General features: G+C 36.1%; 1 protein-coding gene across 11 annotated transcripts in view; it reads left to right on the top strand.

Moving 5' to 3' along the window:
• DST (dystonin) overlaps nucleotides 1–16767 on the top strand; it is a 445378-nt gene that overhangs the window by 359398 nt on the left and 69213 nt on the right. For all 11 annotated transcript variants that reach the window (XM_027852998.1, XM_027852999.1, XM_027852997.1 and 8 more), the window contains 3 exons: nucleotides 10891–11010; nucleotides 11192–11299; nucleotides 15878–16096. In XM_027852998.1, the coding sequence (XP_027708799.1) occupies nucleotides 10891–11010; nucleotides 11192–11299; nucleotides 15878–16096 (447 nt within the window). The remainder of the gene's footprint in view (nucleotides 1–10890; nucleotides 11011–11191; nucleotides 11300–15877; nucleotides 16097–16767) is intronic.

Here is a 16767-nt window from a genome sequence, read left to right as displayed (position 1 = left end):
ACACAAAGATCGCGAAGGTTTTGGGGTATTGGGAAAAGCCCCAGATCGTGGTGCCGGATCTGCCTGAAGGAATTCAACCCAATTCCTCTTCCAGCCAAAGAAAAAGTTTATTAAAGATAAATCACATATAGGCCAGGTCACACCCGTGAGGCGTCTCAGCCTCTGGGCGTGAGAGGTTCTCAGCATCAGAAAAGGGGCAAAGGTGAATCTTAAGTACAGAAAGACTGTGGGAGGGACCCAGGAGTGGCCAAGCAGTTTGGAGTGACTGGAGGAGGGGTCCAAGGAGATCTGGATGGGAGTGGCTAGCAAGCTGGGGTGGACAGAACTCCTGGGTCCTGGACCTCATGGTGCCTAGCTAGGATTAAGGGTGAGAAATGACTAGGGGCCACAGGAAAGTAAAACAATAGAAGGGAGGTTGGGTATAGCCACAATGCAAGGCCAGTTGAGGGGGGAGTGATTGGGAAAAAAGGGTCCAGGTGAGAATTTCCCTTTGGAAGGTCTGAGAGATTTGAATAAACAATGAGAATAGACAATGAAGGGAACTAGAAGGTAGACGTTTGCTTTCAAAGGGAGATAAAGAGAGCTTTTAAAGAGAAATAAGGCAGTTTCCAAAACTTTAAGGTTTTCCTGGGACCAGTGACAAACTGAAGCCAGGTTCTTTTTGGGGCCAGGAAAGAAAGCACACTTAAATAAGCTTAAAAGGTGAGGCTGAGGCTTTGGAAAAGGGCTTAACAGTAAAACTATTAGTGGCAAAGGTCTCGGCTTCTGAAACTGAATGAAACCCTCTTCAATAGGATTTTGAGCTGGTTGGGGTCTTAAGAAATTACCACCTTGTTATTTGGTATGAGAATTTGATGACTAGAGAGCAAAAATGACTGGATCAGAATTACATAGATGCTATAACATAGGATAGTGGATTCAAACCCGGGCAGGTCCTTTGACTCAAAGTCAAGTGCTTTCAGCTATAACACACTGCCTTGGTTCTCATAGATGAAAAGAAAATCAAGGTATCCTTCAACCTAGAAAGCAAAAAAAAATTGGGGGATTAAATTATGTTTATAAAAGTGCCCCTCCGGTGCCCCCGCCATATGTCAAGGTTTGGAGATTAAATTGTGAAGTAAAAAAGTACTATTTAATGAAAATTAATTTCTTGGTTCTTAAAACTTTGCCCATATTTATAGCATTATATCTAAATTCCCAACTTATTATATTTCATTGGAATACAGCTGTGGCCCTGGGTCCTCAAAACCTCTGTCTGCAGAGAACAAGCTCTACAAAGTCTTACTAGATTGAAAAGTTTTTGAATATCTATGGGCCTAAGGATCAGTTGCTTTTCTGTTGTCTGAAGACCACTCCAGCAAAATCTGGAGACACTTACAAGGTTCACCACAACCTGATATACAAGGTGTGATGAAATTTTGGGCTATAGACACCTTTGAAGATTTTTGACTAAGAAGAGTTGCTATCTGCATTAACTGAGGGAGTATGGAGAGAGACAAAACACAGGTTTTGCATTAAGGTGTTAGAAAATTTAAATAAGTGATGTATCTTTTCCTTGTTTATTGTAGGTTCTGCCAAAAATTATTCTTGGGTCATAAATTCCAAGACATTGAGATAGTTTTTGAAAAGAAAGCTTCTAAATATTTGTATGTCACACACATGTTTAAAAGTTGTCAAGTTGTGTTACCTTGGATTAACTATTGCAACTATGAACCGTTAGAGGACGCTGAAAGTAGTGATTTGTTTATTCTAAGATGTAAAAGGCTGAGGAAGGGAACTTATTAATTATTATTATTATTTTTTTTTTGCAAAGCAGTTGGGGTTAAGTAACTTGCCCGGAGTCACATAGCTAGTGAGTGTTATGTGTCTGAGGCCGGATTTGAACTCAAGTTCTCCTGACTGCAGGGCTGGTGCTCTATCCACTGTGCCACCTAGCTGCCCCATTAATTATTTCTTTTCCAAGGGTCTGAAGGTTTGGGGTATTGGGCAGTGGAGAAAAAGACATAACAACATGGTTTAAATAGCATCAGAATGGAACTACCCATAGGATGGGCAAACTAGCACTGGGTTTGTGGGAGACCATTTATGTCACACAGAAGACAGATAATTTTGTTTGAATAATGAACAAAAGTTGCACGTTTAGTCTATTATACTTAAAAAAAAACCCAAACTTCTTGACCCCTTATCACCCTCAACCCTCTCATCAGTGTGCTATTGTCACTGGAAAATTATGCTGTGGAAAATAATTTTTTTAGGATTAAAAAGCATAACTTATGGAAAGAGAATGAGGATTGCGTGATAAGACCATGTACATGATGTAACTAATCAACTAGCTAAAGAATGGGATTCAGCAGATTTACAAAGGCGCCTATTCTGAAATTATTTCTAAGAATAATTATTACCTGAATGAGGGCAAAATAATGTAAATAATGATGGAGAGCTTTCTAGAGATATCTGTTACTTTCCATCCCCTCAGGCGAGGTGCCATTATCTGAGCTAGGAAATCAAAGCAGTTTTGTATTCAGAACCTAAACAAAACAAGATACTCTTTGTTTTCCTGTTTCTTTCATAGCCAATTTTAACCAAATAGGTTATGTGGAATAGAGGAGGGCCATTTTCCTTGAAGGATGAACAAAAAAAAGAATCCAGTTTGTAAAGCCACAGTTCTCTTAAGATGCTGGTTTGTACACTACCTGAAGCCTTCTTATAAGTATGCCAATGTCATTGTTGAATGTTATGTTTGTACCTCACAGACTTCAGAAATCCTGGATATGTTTTTCATGATTAGATTACTTAGCCATATCTTCAAAGTAACTCTAAACATAATCCTCAAAGTAAGTGGTACTGGGTTGGATTTTAACAAATAACAAATAAGCAGTTTATTACATCTCTGAGAATCAGACTTGGAATAAAAGGCTTTGAGGTAAAATGCAGAGAGGGCTGGAGTTGCAGACATATGGGTTTTATTCTCAGCTTTGTCCTCTTATTACCAATGTGACATTGGAGAGATCTCTTTCCTTTCCAGAGTCATGGATTCCTCACCTAATTCTCTTTCACTTCTCAGTCATATGTGATTCTATGAAAAGAATGCATGTTGATATATCTGAAGGGAATAGAGCAGACCTACACAACTTGTGAACTTCTTTGGGCACAGATAGGTTAGACTAGAGACAGACTGATTATGGTTGGTTTCCGAGGGTCATGTGACAAACAGGAAGGAGTACACAATGGCAACCCTACATTTTTTGCAGGCCACCCCAAAATCTTTTGGTAGGCTGTAAGCAGTCCGAGGGGCCATGTGCTTGAATAGAGCGGAACTTCAAGTCATTCAAGGAAAGAGAGGTGTACTTTGATCCAGAAGGGTCAGTGAAAGAAAGTGGATTATAATATCAATAACAAGAAACAAAGAGGAAGGAAATTCTAATGAAAATAAAGAAATAACAACTTTGACTAAAGGAAAAGGGAGTTAAAAGGATGTCCTGTTCTGACATAAATGTACCTGTAAACACTCGAAGATTGATGGATCTATAGTTCTCTTCAAATTCGTTTGTTTAAAAAAACTATTTTGGGGATAGATGTTAAGGTGATTAACGAAACTGAGAGGAAATGCTGATAGAGAATCTTTGAATATGTTCTGAATAATAAAGAAAGCATGCTATTTTTCTTTTATATTTTAAATTCTTAGTTATATTTAAATGTATTTTTCTTTATGCTGCCTCTGAAATTCTGCACAAAAAAGCTTTGTATGAGAAATTAATATTAGGTACTGCAGTGTTTTGGGAATCAATTATAGGTATTTAGCTGTATCAACCATAGATGTTTCACTGTATCACTTTCATATATTTTCAGTTAACTTCTTACACACAGGTCTAAGGTTAGTTATAACAACCTACCAGGAATAAAGTAGCTTTTATTTTTTACAAAAAGAATAAATGAACTATAAAATGGTCTTTAGAATAATTTTCCAAGATAATACTTCAGATACTGAGTTGATTAACTTTTTATTTGAAATATTTATTTTCATCTATTAAATAATTTGAGCAATTGGGAAAGATGGGGCCAGACTAAAAAAAGTTTTTTTTTTTAAATTTTAGAGGTTTAATGGACTTTAAAAGCCTATGAATAAGCATTTATTGAGCTTCTGCTATATACTTTTCTTAGTGATAGAGATATAAAAAATGAGAAAAGATAGTTCCTGACTTTGAGGATCTCACAGTCTAGTTGGGGGAAGTCAACATGCAAACAACTATGTACAAACAAACTATGTACAGAATAAAGAGGAAATCATTTACTGAGCAAAGGCTCTAGAATTGAGAGGAATTAGAAAATGCTACTTTAGAAAGTAGGATTTTGGCTGAAACTTGAAGGAACCAGGAGATACAGATAAGGAGAGCATTCCTCACATGGGGGACAGCTAGTGAAAATGTTTGGAGTAGTGAGATGGAGTGTCTTCTTTGAAGAACAGCAAAGAAGCCAGTGTTTGAAACCAGGATTGAAGAATGGGCGGGGGAAGAGAAGAGGATTATAAAGTGTAAGAAGACGGGAAATATTGGTGGAGGTGGGGTGGGGATTATCCTGTGAAGGACTTTTAGTCCTTCAAAGTATCAAACAGAGGATTTTGTATTTTATCCTTGAAAGTGACAGGGAGTCAGTGGAGTTTATAAAGGGGATGGAGTTGGTTAGACCTGTACTTTAGTAAATCACTTTGGAAGCTGAATGGAGGATGGACCGGAGTGGAGAGTTTTGTGTCAAGCTCTGCCCTGCTCACACCATCACTAATATGTTAATATCCAATTCCAGGTGCCATATTTTAGGAAGGATCTTGACAAACTGAATCCTATAAAATCTTAGATGCCTTATTGTGGCATCGAGGTCACTCTAGGTTTTCAAAGACTGTCAAAGTATAACGCAAGATCTGTGAAGTTACTCAGTGCTAAATGCCTTCAAGTAGGGTTTGGGTATATAGAACATAAGATCAAGAGTATGTTCAACATATTCTGTTGCCTTTAAAGAATGGCTTAATAGAAGTGGCATCAAGGAGGTGTATGATAAGAAACAGAGATAGATTGGTCATGTAGTGACAGTGAGGGATAACCATTAAAACTTTACTAGAGATCTAGGCCCTCAGCATATTGGGTAGATGCCCTGTGGAGAGTTTATAGGAGGACATGTACAAGAGTCACAGAGGAGAAGTCATGAGTGAGTTACACAATGGGGATCACAACATGGAGATCACAGATCTATCATAGTGTTGAGAAGCTATAGTGTGTCCAGAGGAGAACAGTGAGGATGGTGAGTGAATCTGAAACTATGTTAATACAAGTGGTTGAAGGACATAGAAATATTTTATCTTGGAGAAGAATTTGTTTAGAGAGGAAGGAAATAATAACTACCTTCAGATATTTATGAGTTTGTCATGTGAAAAAGTAATCATACTTATTCTGTTGGCTCCTTATGGGAGGAAACTAGGTCCAATAGATGGAATTTGCAGATAGGTAAATTTCAACTCAGTATAATGAAAAATGTCTTAATTGAAGTAGATGGTAGACAGTGGATAGAGTACTGGTCCTGGAGTCATAAAGGCTTGAGTAATATCTTGCTTCAGACCCTTACTAGCTGTTTGACCCTAAACAAGTCACCAGGTTCTCATGACTTGTGTTGTACAGGCAAGACTAATAACCACTTGTGGATAATGTTGTGGAGGGGAATAATTCCTCAGGAAGAGGTTAGACTAGGTGACTCCAGTGATCCCTTCCAATCCTGATTCTCTCATTCCATGATTTTAATTCACCAGTAGTTGGTTTGTACCATTGAGAGAAAAAATGCTTACATTTAAAAGGACTCATTTGTTTGATCCGTTAGGAATACAGTTTTACAAGTCACACAAGCAAATCATATTTTCTAAAATAGTTGGTTTATGTGAATTGTGTAAAGTAGGCACTGTTCCATATTACTTTCCTTTCTCTTTACCACCCAATTCTTTCATAATTTAATGGTAAAAAAAAATGTGATAATTAGCATTTCCCCAGATGCATAGGTAGGAAGTTTTTTTTTTTTATTTAACTGTAATGTATTCAGGTGTTTTCTTTATCTACAACCAATAATTGCTTTAGCAAAAGAAACGTTTTCCCCCTCAGCCTTCTATTGTGGGCAGTTTGGATTATATCACTTTATCATTCTCCTTGGGCTAGTCCATTAACATTTAGAGCTTACTATAATGAAGACTCCAAGATATATTAATAGTAAAAATCACTGAGCAATAATAGCAGACTTAGGTAAGTTTTCTTTTTATTTCTTCAGAAAGAAATAAGGTAGTTGATATATTACATGAAAGGATTACATTGTGGAATTACGGGGTGGGAATACATACACAAATACACACACACACACACACACACACACTCACTATTTCTTATCATACCTTACAAAATGTAATCCACTGGAAGCTTATGTTACTGTTACCACAGGTGAACCTTTTTATCACCTGCTACAGCCATCACATTATACTGTAAATAGTAATCACTTAATAAATGGATAATGGATTTGGAATTGGAAACTGACCTTAGAAATCATCTAGTTCAACCTTTTCATTTTACAGATCTCTGGAAGTGACTTGTCTAGTATCATTTAAAGAGTAAATAGAAGAGCCCAGATTCAAACTCAAGTCCTCCTAAACATATATTCTTTCTATGATACCACCCTGTCTATATTTAGCGGCTTATTAAAAACATCTCTCATTTTGTATAGGGGCAGCAAATAAATTTCATTTAAAGCTATTAATATCAGAATAATTTGTGAGTCATCCTAAATTGGGACATTTCCAGAGAGTGTCTATGATCCATTCCAGAGTCTAAATTGTTTCCAGTCATTCCTAATGGTTGTTACTGACTCATTCTATTCCTACATTTATTGAGTAGGCATTGTATACAGAGCATTAGGTTTTGGGGGAAGTTAAAGTAGAAGACCAACTCTCCATTCTCTCTCTATCTCTCTGTCTTACTCTGTGTGTGTGTGTATATATACACACACATACATATATATATGTATATGTATATGTGTATGTATGTATATACTCTGTAGCATATAGTATAATGAGAGATAGATGATAGAAGCAAGCATAAATGTAAACATGAATAAAACAAAAGATAGAAACATTAAAACATAAACATTTATTTTTAAAAATACTTTAATTGAAAATAGAATCAAATCTCATGGCTTCAGGTAGCATGATATGCAGATATTTTCCAGATCATAACATCTTGCATACATCTTGCATGTAAGTTTATTAAGCTTCCATTTGAACACTTCCATCTATAGGGAATTCAAGGCTCTGTAAGACAACCGAGTCTCTTTTTGAACTGCTCTAGTTGTAAGAAAGTTCTGTCTTCTATTAGCTGAAATCTAGCTCCACTAAGTACCCTCATTTGTTCATTTTCTGCCCCTCAGGCAGCATAGAAGATAACTTCATGCTAGCCTTCATGGCCTTGTATGTTACAGCCCTTGAGGTATTTGAAAACAGTTTTCATATTCCTTCAAATGTTCTGTTTCCCAAGATACATTCATAGTTCTCACAATTGCTCCTCATGTGACAGGGTATCCAAATCCTTCCCCCTACCTCCCACCCATTCAAGTGACCTTCCTTTGAACCACTAATTTGCCAATGATCCTCCTAAATAGTGTGTTACTAATAACCAGGCATAATGTTCCATATGTGATCTAATCAGTACAGTGAATAATAGAATGGGCAGCATATTTCTGGGTAACATATTTCTGTTAACTGTCCAAGATGATGATAGTTATTTTAGCTGCCATGTTACTCTTTGGACCTATAGTGAATTGGTGGTCAACATAGTTTTCCCCAGGTCCTTTTCATGTGAAATGCTATCAAGACAATTCTTCCCTGCCTTACACTTGTATATTTTTTATCTTAAATATGAGTTTATAGTTACACTTGTTAAATTTCATCCTTTTTCACCAGTCTTACTATAGTGTTGCATGGTATTGTAGAGGTGACATTGGACTTTGTGCCTGGCCTGCAGCCAGGAAGACTCATCTTCCTGAGTTCAAATCTGGACTCAGACACTTACTAGTGTGACCCTGGGCGAGTCACTTAATCCTGCTTGACTCAGTTTCCAATCTGTAAAATAAGCTAGCAAACCACTCCAGCATCTTTGCCAGGAAAACCCAAAGTGGGGTCACAGAGACTTAGCCATGGCTGAATAACAACAACAACAACAAAACAGGGGAGTTAGAAGCTCTAGTAGATCCTGCTAATTCTCGTTCATGTGTTTCATGGTGTACTCTATCTTGTTTCTCCGTCCAGAATCACTGGTGTTGTTCAGGTAAGATTGACAACCATTTGTTGATGTTGTGGAGGGGAGTAACTCTTTAGGTGGGAGTTGGACTAATTAAGTTCTGTGGTCCCTAAAATCAGAAAGAATCATTACCAGAAGGTTTGCAGTCTGATCATTGCTTTTGGCTCATGAAGGTGGTCTACAGATAGTTGGTGACTTTAAATACTCTTTGCATACATGACTTTTAATAGCAGACACAAGTCTGCTATTATTGCTCAGTGATTTTTACTATTAATATATCTTGGAGTCTTCATTATAGTAAGCTCTAAATGTTAATGGACTAGCCCAAGGAGAATGATAAAGTGATATAATCCAAACTGCCCACAATAGAAGGCTGAGGGGGAAAACGTTTCTTTTGCTAACGCAATTATTGGTTGTAGATAAAGAAAACACCTGAATACATTACAGTTAAATAAAAAAAAAAACTTCCTACCTATGCATCTGGGGAAATGCTAATTATCACATTTTTTTTACCATTAAATTATGAAAGAATTGGGTGGTAAAGAGAAAGGAAAGTAATATGGAACAGTGCCTACTTTACACAATTCACATAAACCAACTACCTATAGTTGGTATGAGGAAGTACCCACATGAGTAAAATCACTAATCCTTAGTGTAAAAGTACTCAAATAATTACATGTCAACTTATTGGTTATGATTCATGGTGAAAAATTAGCAAGAGTTTACAAAACAAAATCTGTCAACTATATTTCCTATCTCTCTCAACTTTGAGCTATCAACATATTTGATGTATATCCTTCTGTCTTTATCAGTCATTGATAACCAAACAGTTGAAATGTAAATTTCACAGTTGTAAGGTACATAAATCTAAAGAAACAGTAAGTTTAAGGTTTTGTGAAAAAAATTTCAAAAAACACAAAAATTGCCTTCAATTACAGTTTTTAGTGTTAAAGTGACTTGAAGTTGATTAAAAAAAAACAACCTAACATAAAACTGTAGAAACTGTTGAGAGAAGTATATATAAGGCAGATAATCATGCTGCCAGTTTTGAATACCATACTATATTGTTCACTTCTAAAATTTTTATTTAGGTACTTTGAACACATTAAAATTGTGATGTTAATAAAATATTATTGGAAAATTATTACTTCTCTTAAATATGCTATTTAAAACATTGCATTATAATATCATATGCCATTTTCTTCCATTGGAATGCATCTTTAATTTTATAATAAAAATTGATGAGAAAATAGGATTGACTGAATGAAAAAAAATACTTTGAAAGCAAATTTCAAAGGGAGGGATAACCATAAAGCCACACTGAAATGTATGTACACAGGAGATAATACACTCCAATGTTTAGATGTTGTATTAATCTTATGTGAAAAATGTGCCTACTTTTTCTAGCTTAGATTTGAACCAAACTCCTAAAGAAGAAAAAAAATCTTAATCATTCAAGCCTTTTAGGAACCTATTAGGGGCTACTAGGTACTGTTCTAGGCACTTGGGGACAAAATGACAAAAGCATTGCAATATTTGCTTTCGAGGAGCTTATGTTCTAATTAGGGAAATAGATATGTACAGATACAGGCAAATACAAAACATGTATAGGTAACTTTAAAAACATAAAAGCAGATACAGGATAACTTAAGAGGAGAAGGTACTAACTAGTATGTTTTCTGAGGGAGGACAGGAGGAGAGAGATGAGAAAAAATCATGCAGAAGGAGGAGGACTTTGATATAATTTTTAAAGAAAATCAGAGATTCCAAAAGGCAGAGGTGAGGAAGATGAAGATTCAAGCATGGGAGATTTTTATTTTCTTGCCTTCTCAATGGATGTGAGGGAGAGGTAAGAGGAGGGAGAATTTGGAACTAAAAACCAAAACCAAAACAAACCAAAGCAACAAAACAAAACAAAACAAAATGAACAACAAAAAATCAAAAAACAGAAAACAAAAAACCAGGCATGGGAAAGACAGCCAGAGCAAAAGTATAGAAACAGTAATGTCATGTAAGGAATAACAAATCAATCTGTATGTCTGAAACATAAACTACATGGAGGGGGGAATAGAATAGCTAGAAAGGTAGGGTAGGGCCACATTGTGAGGAGCTTTATGTATCAAACAGGGGAGTTAACATATTTTTTCCCCTAAAGATAATAGGGAGCTACTGGAGATTATTGAATAGAGTGGTTGTTATATTCAGACCTGCACTTTAGGAAAATCACTTTGACAGCTCTGGGGAGGATAGATTACAAAGAGAAGAGACAAGGCAGGGAGAATAATTAGTCTATCATTGTAATTTAGTTAAGAGAGGATGAAGGACTGAACTAAGATGCTGCTTGTGTAAATGAGGAGAAGAGGGTAAGTGCCTGAGGTGGTGTGGAGACAGAAACACCTCTTTGCATACATGACTTTAAAGAAATGACCAACCATTATTTAACCTTTCACTGCTGAGTGATTTTTGCCTTACTGCACAAATTATAAGAAAGAAAATTTCTTTAAAAATATAAACAGTGATTATTCTGGAATTTGTGTGATAATTAGCTGAAGTAATTTGTGTCTTCCTGATTTAGTTTGATCAAGCCGCTGATGCTGAATTATCCTGGATTGCAGAAACTGAAAAGAAACTTAGGTCTCTGGGTGATATTAGACTTGAGCAAGACCAGACCTCTGCTCAGCTTCAAGTTCAAAAGGTAAAAAAAAAATGTATTTTTAACTATCATTTTAATGGCTGGTCAGTGTTCTTCCAGTGTAGAAAACCTACTACTCTGTAATTTGATTTTCAAGATATGCCAATGCTATTCAGAAGTTTAACTGGCTTGCATTTTTATTATTTTTTAGTAACCCTCTCTCTCCTTCTCCCCTCTATATCAGGCATTTACCATGGATATTTTAAGACACAAGGATATTATCGATGAGCTTGTTAAATCCGGGGATAAAATCATGAGCAGTTGCAGTGAAGAGGAGAAACAGTCTATGAAGGTAAACTCCTAGAACATGTTGCTTATAGCTTGACTTGTATGAAGCCTTCAGGCATCCATTTCTTTTTCTATCAGCATCATTAAAGTAGCTAAACTCTTTTATGTCAAATCGTGTTTTGGATCAAGCAAATGGACAGAAGTATTTTTAAAAAGAGTTATAACCCTTTGCATTGTCTCTTTTGGAGGCATAGCTCCTACTTGAAGACTGTTTTTTATACTTCAGGGGGAGTTGAGTATCTTGGGCAAACGTGTTATCAAAAATTTATCTTTTCAATAACATGAAAAAGCCAATGAAGAAGTTCAGACATGGCTTACATGGGCCCAATCAACTGAATGCTTAGAAAAGAAAGCCCTTTGTCCTTTAGGGACTGCTCTTTTTAAATAAAAAAGGAAAGTTGTTTAAAAAAAGGATTACAAAATTGGCCCCAAGTGTGTTTAAAACTGATGTTCAGCTAAAATAAGATAACATCTGGGTGGTCTGACAAAACTAAGTATTTTAATTCTTCTGGCAAAAAATGCTGAAAAAAATTAACAAATAAATTTCTAAAATGAGACTCTGTGTTATATTTGTCTTCTCTGATGAATTTATATAGCAGTTAGAATAATAGGCAGACTTTTATTGTACTATCCCATGCCTTCCTATCCAAAACAAAGATTCCCACCCCCCTTTTTTTTATTAGATCAGTCCTTTGTTCTTTTAAAGATTCAGTTTTGAGTATTGTTTAAATCTTTCTAAGGGAGGGCTCTTAGCATGTTCACCTTCTGTAATTTCCTCTTGATAAGCAGTGTTGTGTGTTTGAACCCTGGCTCTTACAAATGGTGTAACTGTGGTCAAATCCCTCATTTGTAAAATAGTACCTGCCCTAGCTATCCTTTCGGATGAGTGACAATCAAGCAAGGTCATATGTGTGAAAATACTTCAGAAATTTAACACTACAAAGTTATCATTTTTATTTGTCCAAAACTTTGGGTATTTGTATTTCTGCAGTATAACTTTAAATAGTATTGTACATCATGACCTCATTTGCAGTATTACATGATGGATAGGGAACCTACCTCAAAACCAGGTTCAAGACTTAGTTTCAAGTTCTAATTCTGACATATACTGTCTCTATGACCCTGAACAAGTCACTTAAATGCTTAGTGGTTTAGACCACTCTCTAAAGCTGACAGTTGTGGAGAAGGTGGCAGAAATGAATTCCTTACCTGGGAGTTTCTTGTGCCAATCAAACCACAAGTCTTGTCCATATGCCATTCTCTATGGTCATATGAGAGAGGCAGTATGTCATAATGGTTAAAGAGTTAGTCTTGCAGTATGGAAAACCTGGCTTCAATCTCCCCTCTGACACATGAGTGCTTTGTGGCCCTAAGCAAATCAGGAGTGCCCAAGGCAATTCTCTTAAGACTCTAAGCAGCAGAAAGGATATTGACCTGCAATGGTAGAGGGAGTTTAGGTATCAGAGGAGTTCTCTGTATAAATGAAATCACAAATCTAGTCACTGTCTTCATCATGTTATCACACCTTGGTTTTTTTTTTTTTGCTTGTTGTTTTGGAAAAGTTTTTTAGTCTTCAGTGACCTCCTTAGGTTAGTGATTTTTTTAAAAGTAGAAATTTAGTGTTTTAGTTATTATTTAGAAAAAATTAAAAATAACATTAGGGGAAAGGATTAGGAATAAGTGAATCTATTTGCCATGCAGATATTTCCTTTTATGTAGCATCAAGTCATTATTACCACTTTCTAGAGTATTTGGGATTTCCTTTGGGCTTTATCTACTTCTAATATGTTCTAAGGTATAGATCAGAATTTGAATTGAAATTCACTTTATGTCTAACAGTAGCACAGAAAACTTCACAGGGGAAGGTCTGTAACCTAATGTCTTATCTTGATTTTTATGTCTTTAATAAATTCTTCCAAGCACTGTTCACTCTTGGAAATTGCCTTTTAAAAATGACTTATACATTTCTCAAGAAGCACTAGATGTTGTTGCAAGTGTACATATGACTATTATTTTCTAGGCCCTAAGTGAAGGATATTTTAAAATATAGTTGTAAGATTTTCAACCAATCTAATTCAACATTTTTAAGTACCTCAATCAATATTTATTAATTGCCACTATATGCCAGGCACTGTGCTAAGTGCTGGGGATACAAAAAAGAGCAAAAGAAAGTCCCTACCATCAAGGAGCTCATAGTCTAATAGGAGAAACAACAAACAAACAAATATGTATAAACAAGCTATATACAAGATAAATAAGAAATAAATGAGGGGAAGGCACTAGAATTAAGAGAGGATGGGAAAAGTTTCCTGTAGAAGGTGGAATTTTAGTTATGACTTAAAGGAAGCCGAGAAAGTCAGTAGGTAGAGTTGAGGAGGGAGAATGTTTTAGGAATGGGGAGAAGCCAGAAAAAATGCCCAGAGCAGAAGAATGGAATGTTTTGTTCCTGGAGCAGCCAGCGGGGCAGTGACACTAAATTTAAGTGTACGTAGTCAGGAATAAGATGTAAGAAGTCAGGAAAGGTAAGAGGAGGCTAGGTTAAAAGGGGCTTTGAATTCCAAACAGAGGAATATGTATTTGATGGTGTAAATGATAGAGAAACAAAAGAGTTTATAGTGATTGGTGGTGGGTTGGGGGGATGGTAGTCAGACTTCAGGAAAATCACTTTGGTGACTGAAAGGAGGATGGATCTGAGTGGGAAGAGGCTTAAGGCAGGCAGACCAACCAGCAGGCTTTTGCTGTAGTCCAGGTGTGAGATGATAAGGGCCTGTATCAAAGTGGTGGCAATGTCAGAAGAGAGGAAGGGGTGTATTCTAGAGATGTTGTAAAGATGAAATTGATAGGACTTAGTGACAGATTGTATATGGGGGGGAGGGGGGGGAGAGAGAGAGAGAGAGAGAGAGATATCAAAGAAGGATAACATCTGAAGGATTAGGAGGTATGGTATTACCCTTTATAGTAATAGGGGAGGTGGTGATGTGGAGGTTTAGGGGAAAGATAATAAGTTCTCTCTTTGACATTTTTAGTTTAAGATGTTTCCTGGAATCCAGTTTGAGATGTCTGCAATGTAGTTGGAGATGCAAGATTGGAGGTTAGCAAAAAGATTGGGGGAGGATAGGTAGATTTGACAATCATCAGCATAGAAATAAAATTTAAATTGAGGGCATGCCCATCAATTGGGAAATGGCTGAACAAGTTGTGGTATATGAATGTAATGGAATACTATTATTCCATAAATCTTCCATGAGCAGGCATATTTCAGGAAAACCTGAAAAGACTTACTTGAACTGATGCTGAGTGAAGTGAGCAGAACCAGGAGAATATTGTATACAGTAGCAGCAACATTATGAGATGATCAACTTTGATAGACTTAGCTCTTCTCAGCAATACAATGATGTAAGACAATTCCAAAAGACTAAAGATAGAAAGTGCTATCCACATCCAGAGAAATAACTATGGAGTCTGAATGCAGATTGGAGCATACTATTTTCGCCCTTTTTTCCCTGTCTCATGGTTTTTCCCTTTGGTTCTGATTCTTCTTTACAACACGACTAATGTGGAAATATATTTAATTAGATTTTACATGTATAGCCTGTATCAGATTGCATGCTGTCTTGGGGAGGGGAGAAGAAATGGAGGGGGGAAATTTAGAATTCAAAATCTTATAAAAATGAATGTTGAAAACTGAAAATGAATATTTTTTTTAAAAAAAGAAATAAAATTTAAGGAATTGTGTTTAGTACCTCAGGATGCAGAGGTATCATTATTTACTGATAATAGCAACAGAGATATATCATACTGAACCTTTTTTCTTTCAAGTTTACAGTCTTCTGATGGTGGGACTAGGCAAATAAAGCATATACATAAATACAGAAGGGGATAGTGTGAAGAAATGAAGTATAGTGATTTGCTTTGGGAAATTTGTGGAGGGAGATAGTAATTTCATCTAATGGTGGGGTGTTCATTGGAGACCTTAAAAGGACCCAATGCAAGTTTGGTCTCTGATGACCAAAAAATACCCATGCGTATGGTTAGGGGAATCACTTCCAGGTATGAATGATATCAACAAAAGAATGGAGATGGCAAAGGAGAGCATGCATGCTTTGTCAAGAGTGGTCCAATTTTGTTGGAAGGTAATGTGATGTAGAACAGAGTTGGGGTTAAGTGGAACGTGACATAAGACTTGGAAAGGTAATTTAGGACCAGATTAAAGTGGATCTGGAAGTGGGGATTAGGCTTTTGTTTTTCAGGTTTGCGAAGTACCTTGCAACCTTCCTTAAAAAAGACATATAGCATATGTACTAGAAAGCACTGAATTTGGAGTCAGGATGCCTGAGTCTGGTGTAGATTTTTGCCTCTTCATCTATGTATGAACCTGGGCAAATCATTTCCTTTTTCTGAGTCTTAAGCTTTTCATCTGTAAATCAGGGAGGTTGAACTATATGATAGCTGAAGTAGCTTCTACCTTTAAAATATTACATTACAAATTAAATATGAATTCTAAGTTTTAGCAAGTGAAAAAATTCCTGTAACTCTAAGTCCTGACCGGTTAAGCATGTAATTTTATAATTTTGTTTTCTAGAAAAAAATGGATAATGTGTTGAAGAACTATGATGATATCTGCCAAATCAACTCAGAGCGGTACCTTCAACTGGAACAGGCACAATCTCTAGTCAACCAATTTTGGGAAACTTATGAAGAACTTTGGCCATGGCTGACAGAAATACAAAGGGTCATCTCTCAGCTCCCGGCTCCAGCTCTTGAATATGAAACTTTAAAACAACAGCAGGAAGAACATCGGGTAAATTTTATATAATTAATAATAATATTAACAACAATATTTATATAGTGCCAACTCTGTGCCAGTCACTGTGCTAATTGCTTTATAATTATTATCTCATTTGAGATACTAATAAGGTAGGAGAATATTTCTCTTTTTAAGGAAGATGCTGCTTTTTTATGATGTTTCTTATGCTATATACCCTACATGATGAGGATGTGATGTTCTTGTCTTTATGATGATGTATATGCCCATATTAGTTTGTTACTGCGTAATAAATATAGTGAGCAGGTTGGCATGAGTAGGCTGGGCTCTCTGGGTCATTTCAGTGCAGCCTCTGTTGAATGGAATACAAAATCAAGTATTTTAGCAGAAAAAATGGATTTCCATTTCAATGTGTTGCTGAAAAACGAAATTCTTATTTATATATTTGGATTGGTTTTTTTTTTCATTTTGTATGTAATCATTAATTAGATCCATCTAGAAAAGTAAGTGAAGATCAGAAATGGATGAAAGAGATGATGCACTGGTAGGGCCGTTGACCTTGGAAAGATTTTAAAGGATTATTTTAATGGTTAGATCTCAGTGTCAAAACAAATTCAAAACAAAGAACATTAATGAAAACAAATTTATGGAAAAAGATGATCAAGATGGATGAAAACAGAGTAGCAGAGTATAAACAGAGGACACAC

This window comes from Vombatus ursinus, unplaced genomic scaffold, assembly GCF_900497805.2.
Source record: "Vombatus ursinus unplaced genomic scaffold, bare-nosed wombat genome assembly UNPS02009835.1, whole genome shotgun sequence".
In the NCBI taxonomy this organism is placed as follows: domain Eukaryota; kingdom Metazoa; phylum Chordata; class Mammalia; order Diprotodontia; family Vombatidae; genus Vombatus; species Vombatus ursinus.
The sequence above is the reverse complement of the archived record's forward strand: the minus strand, read 5'-3'. Positions and strand labels throughout refer to the sequence as shown.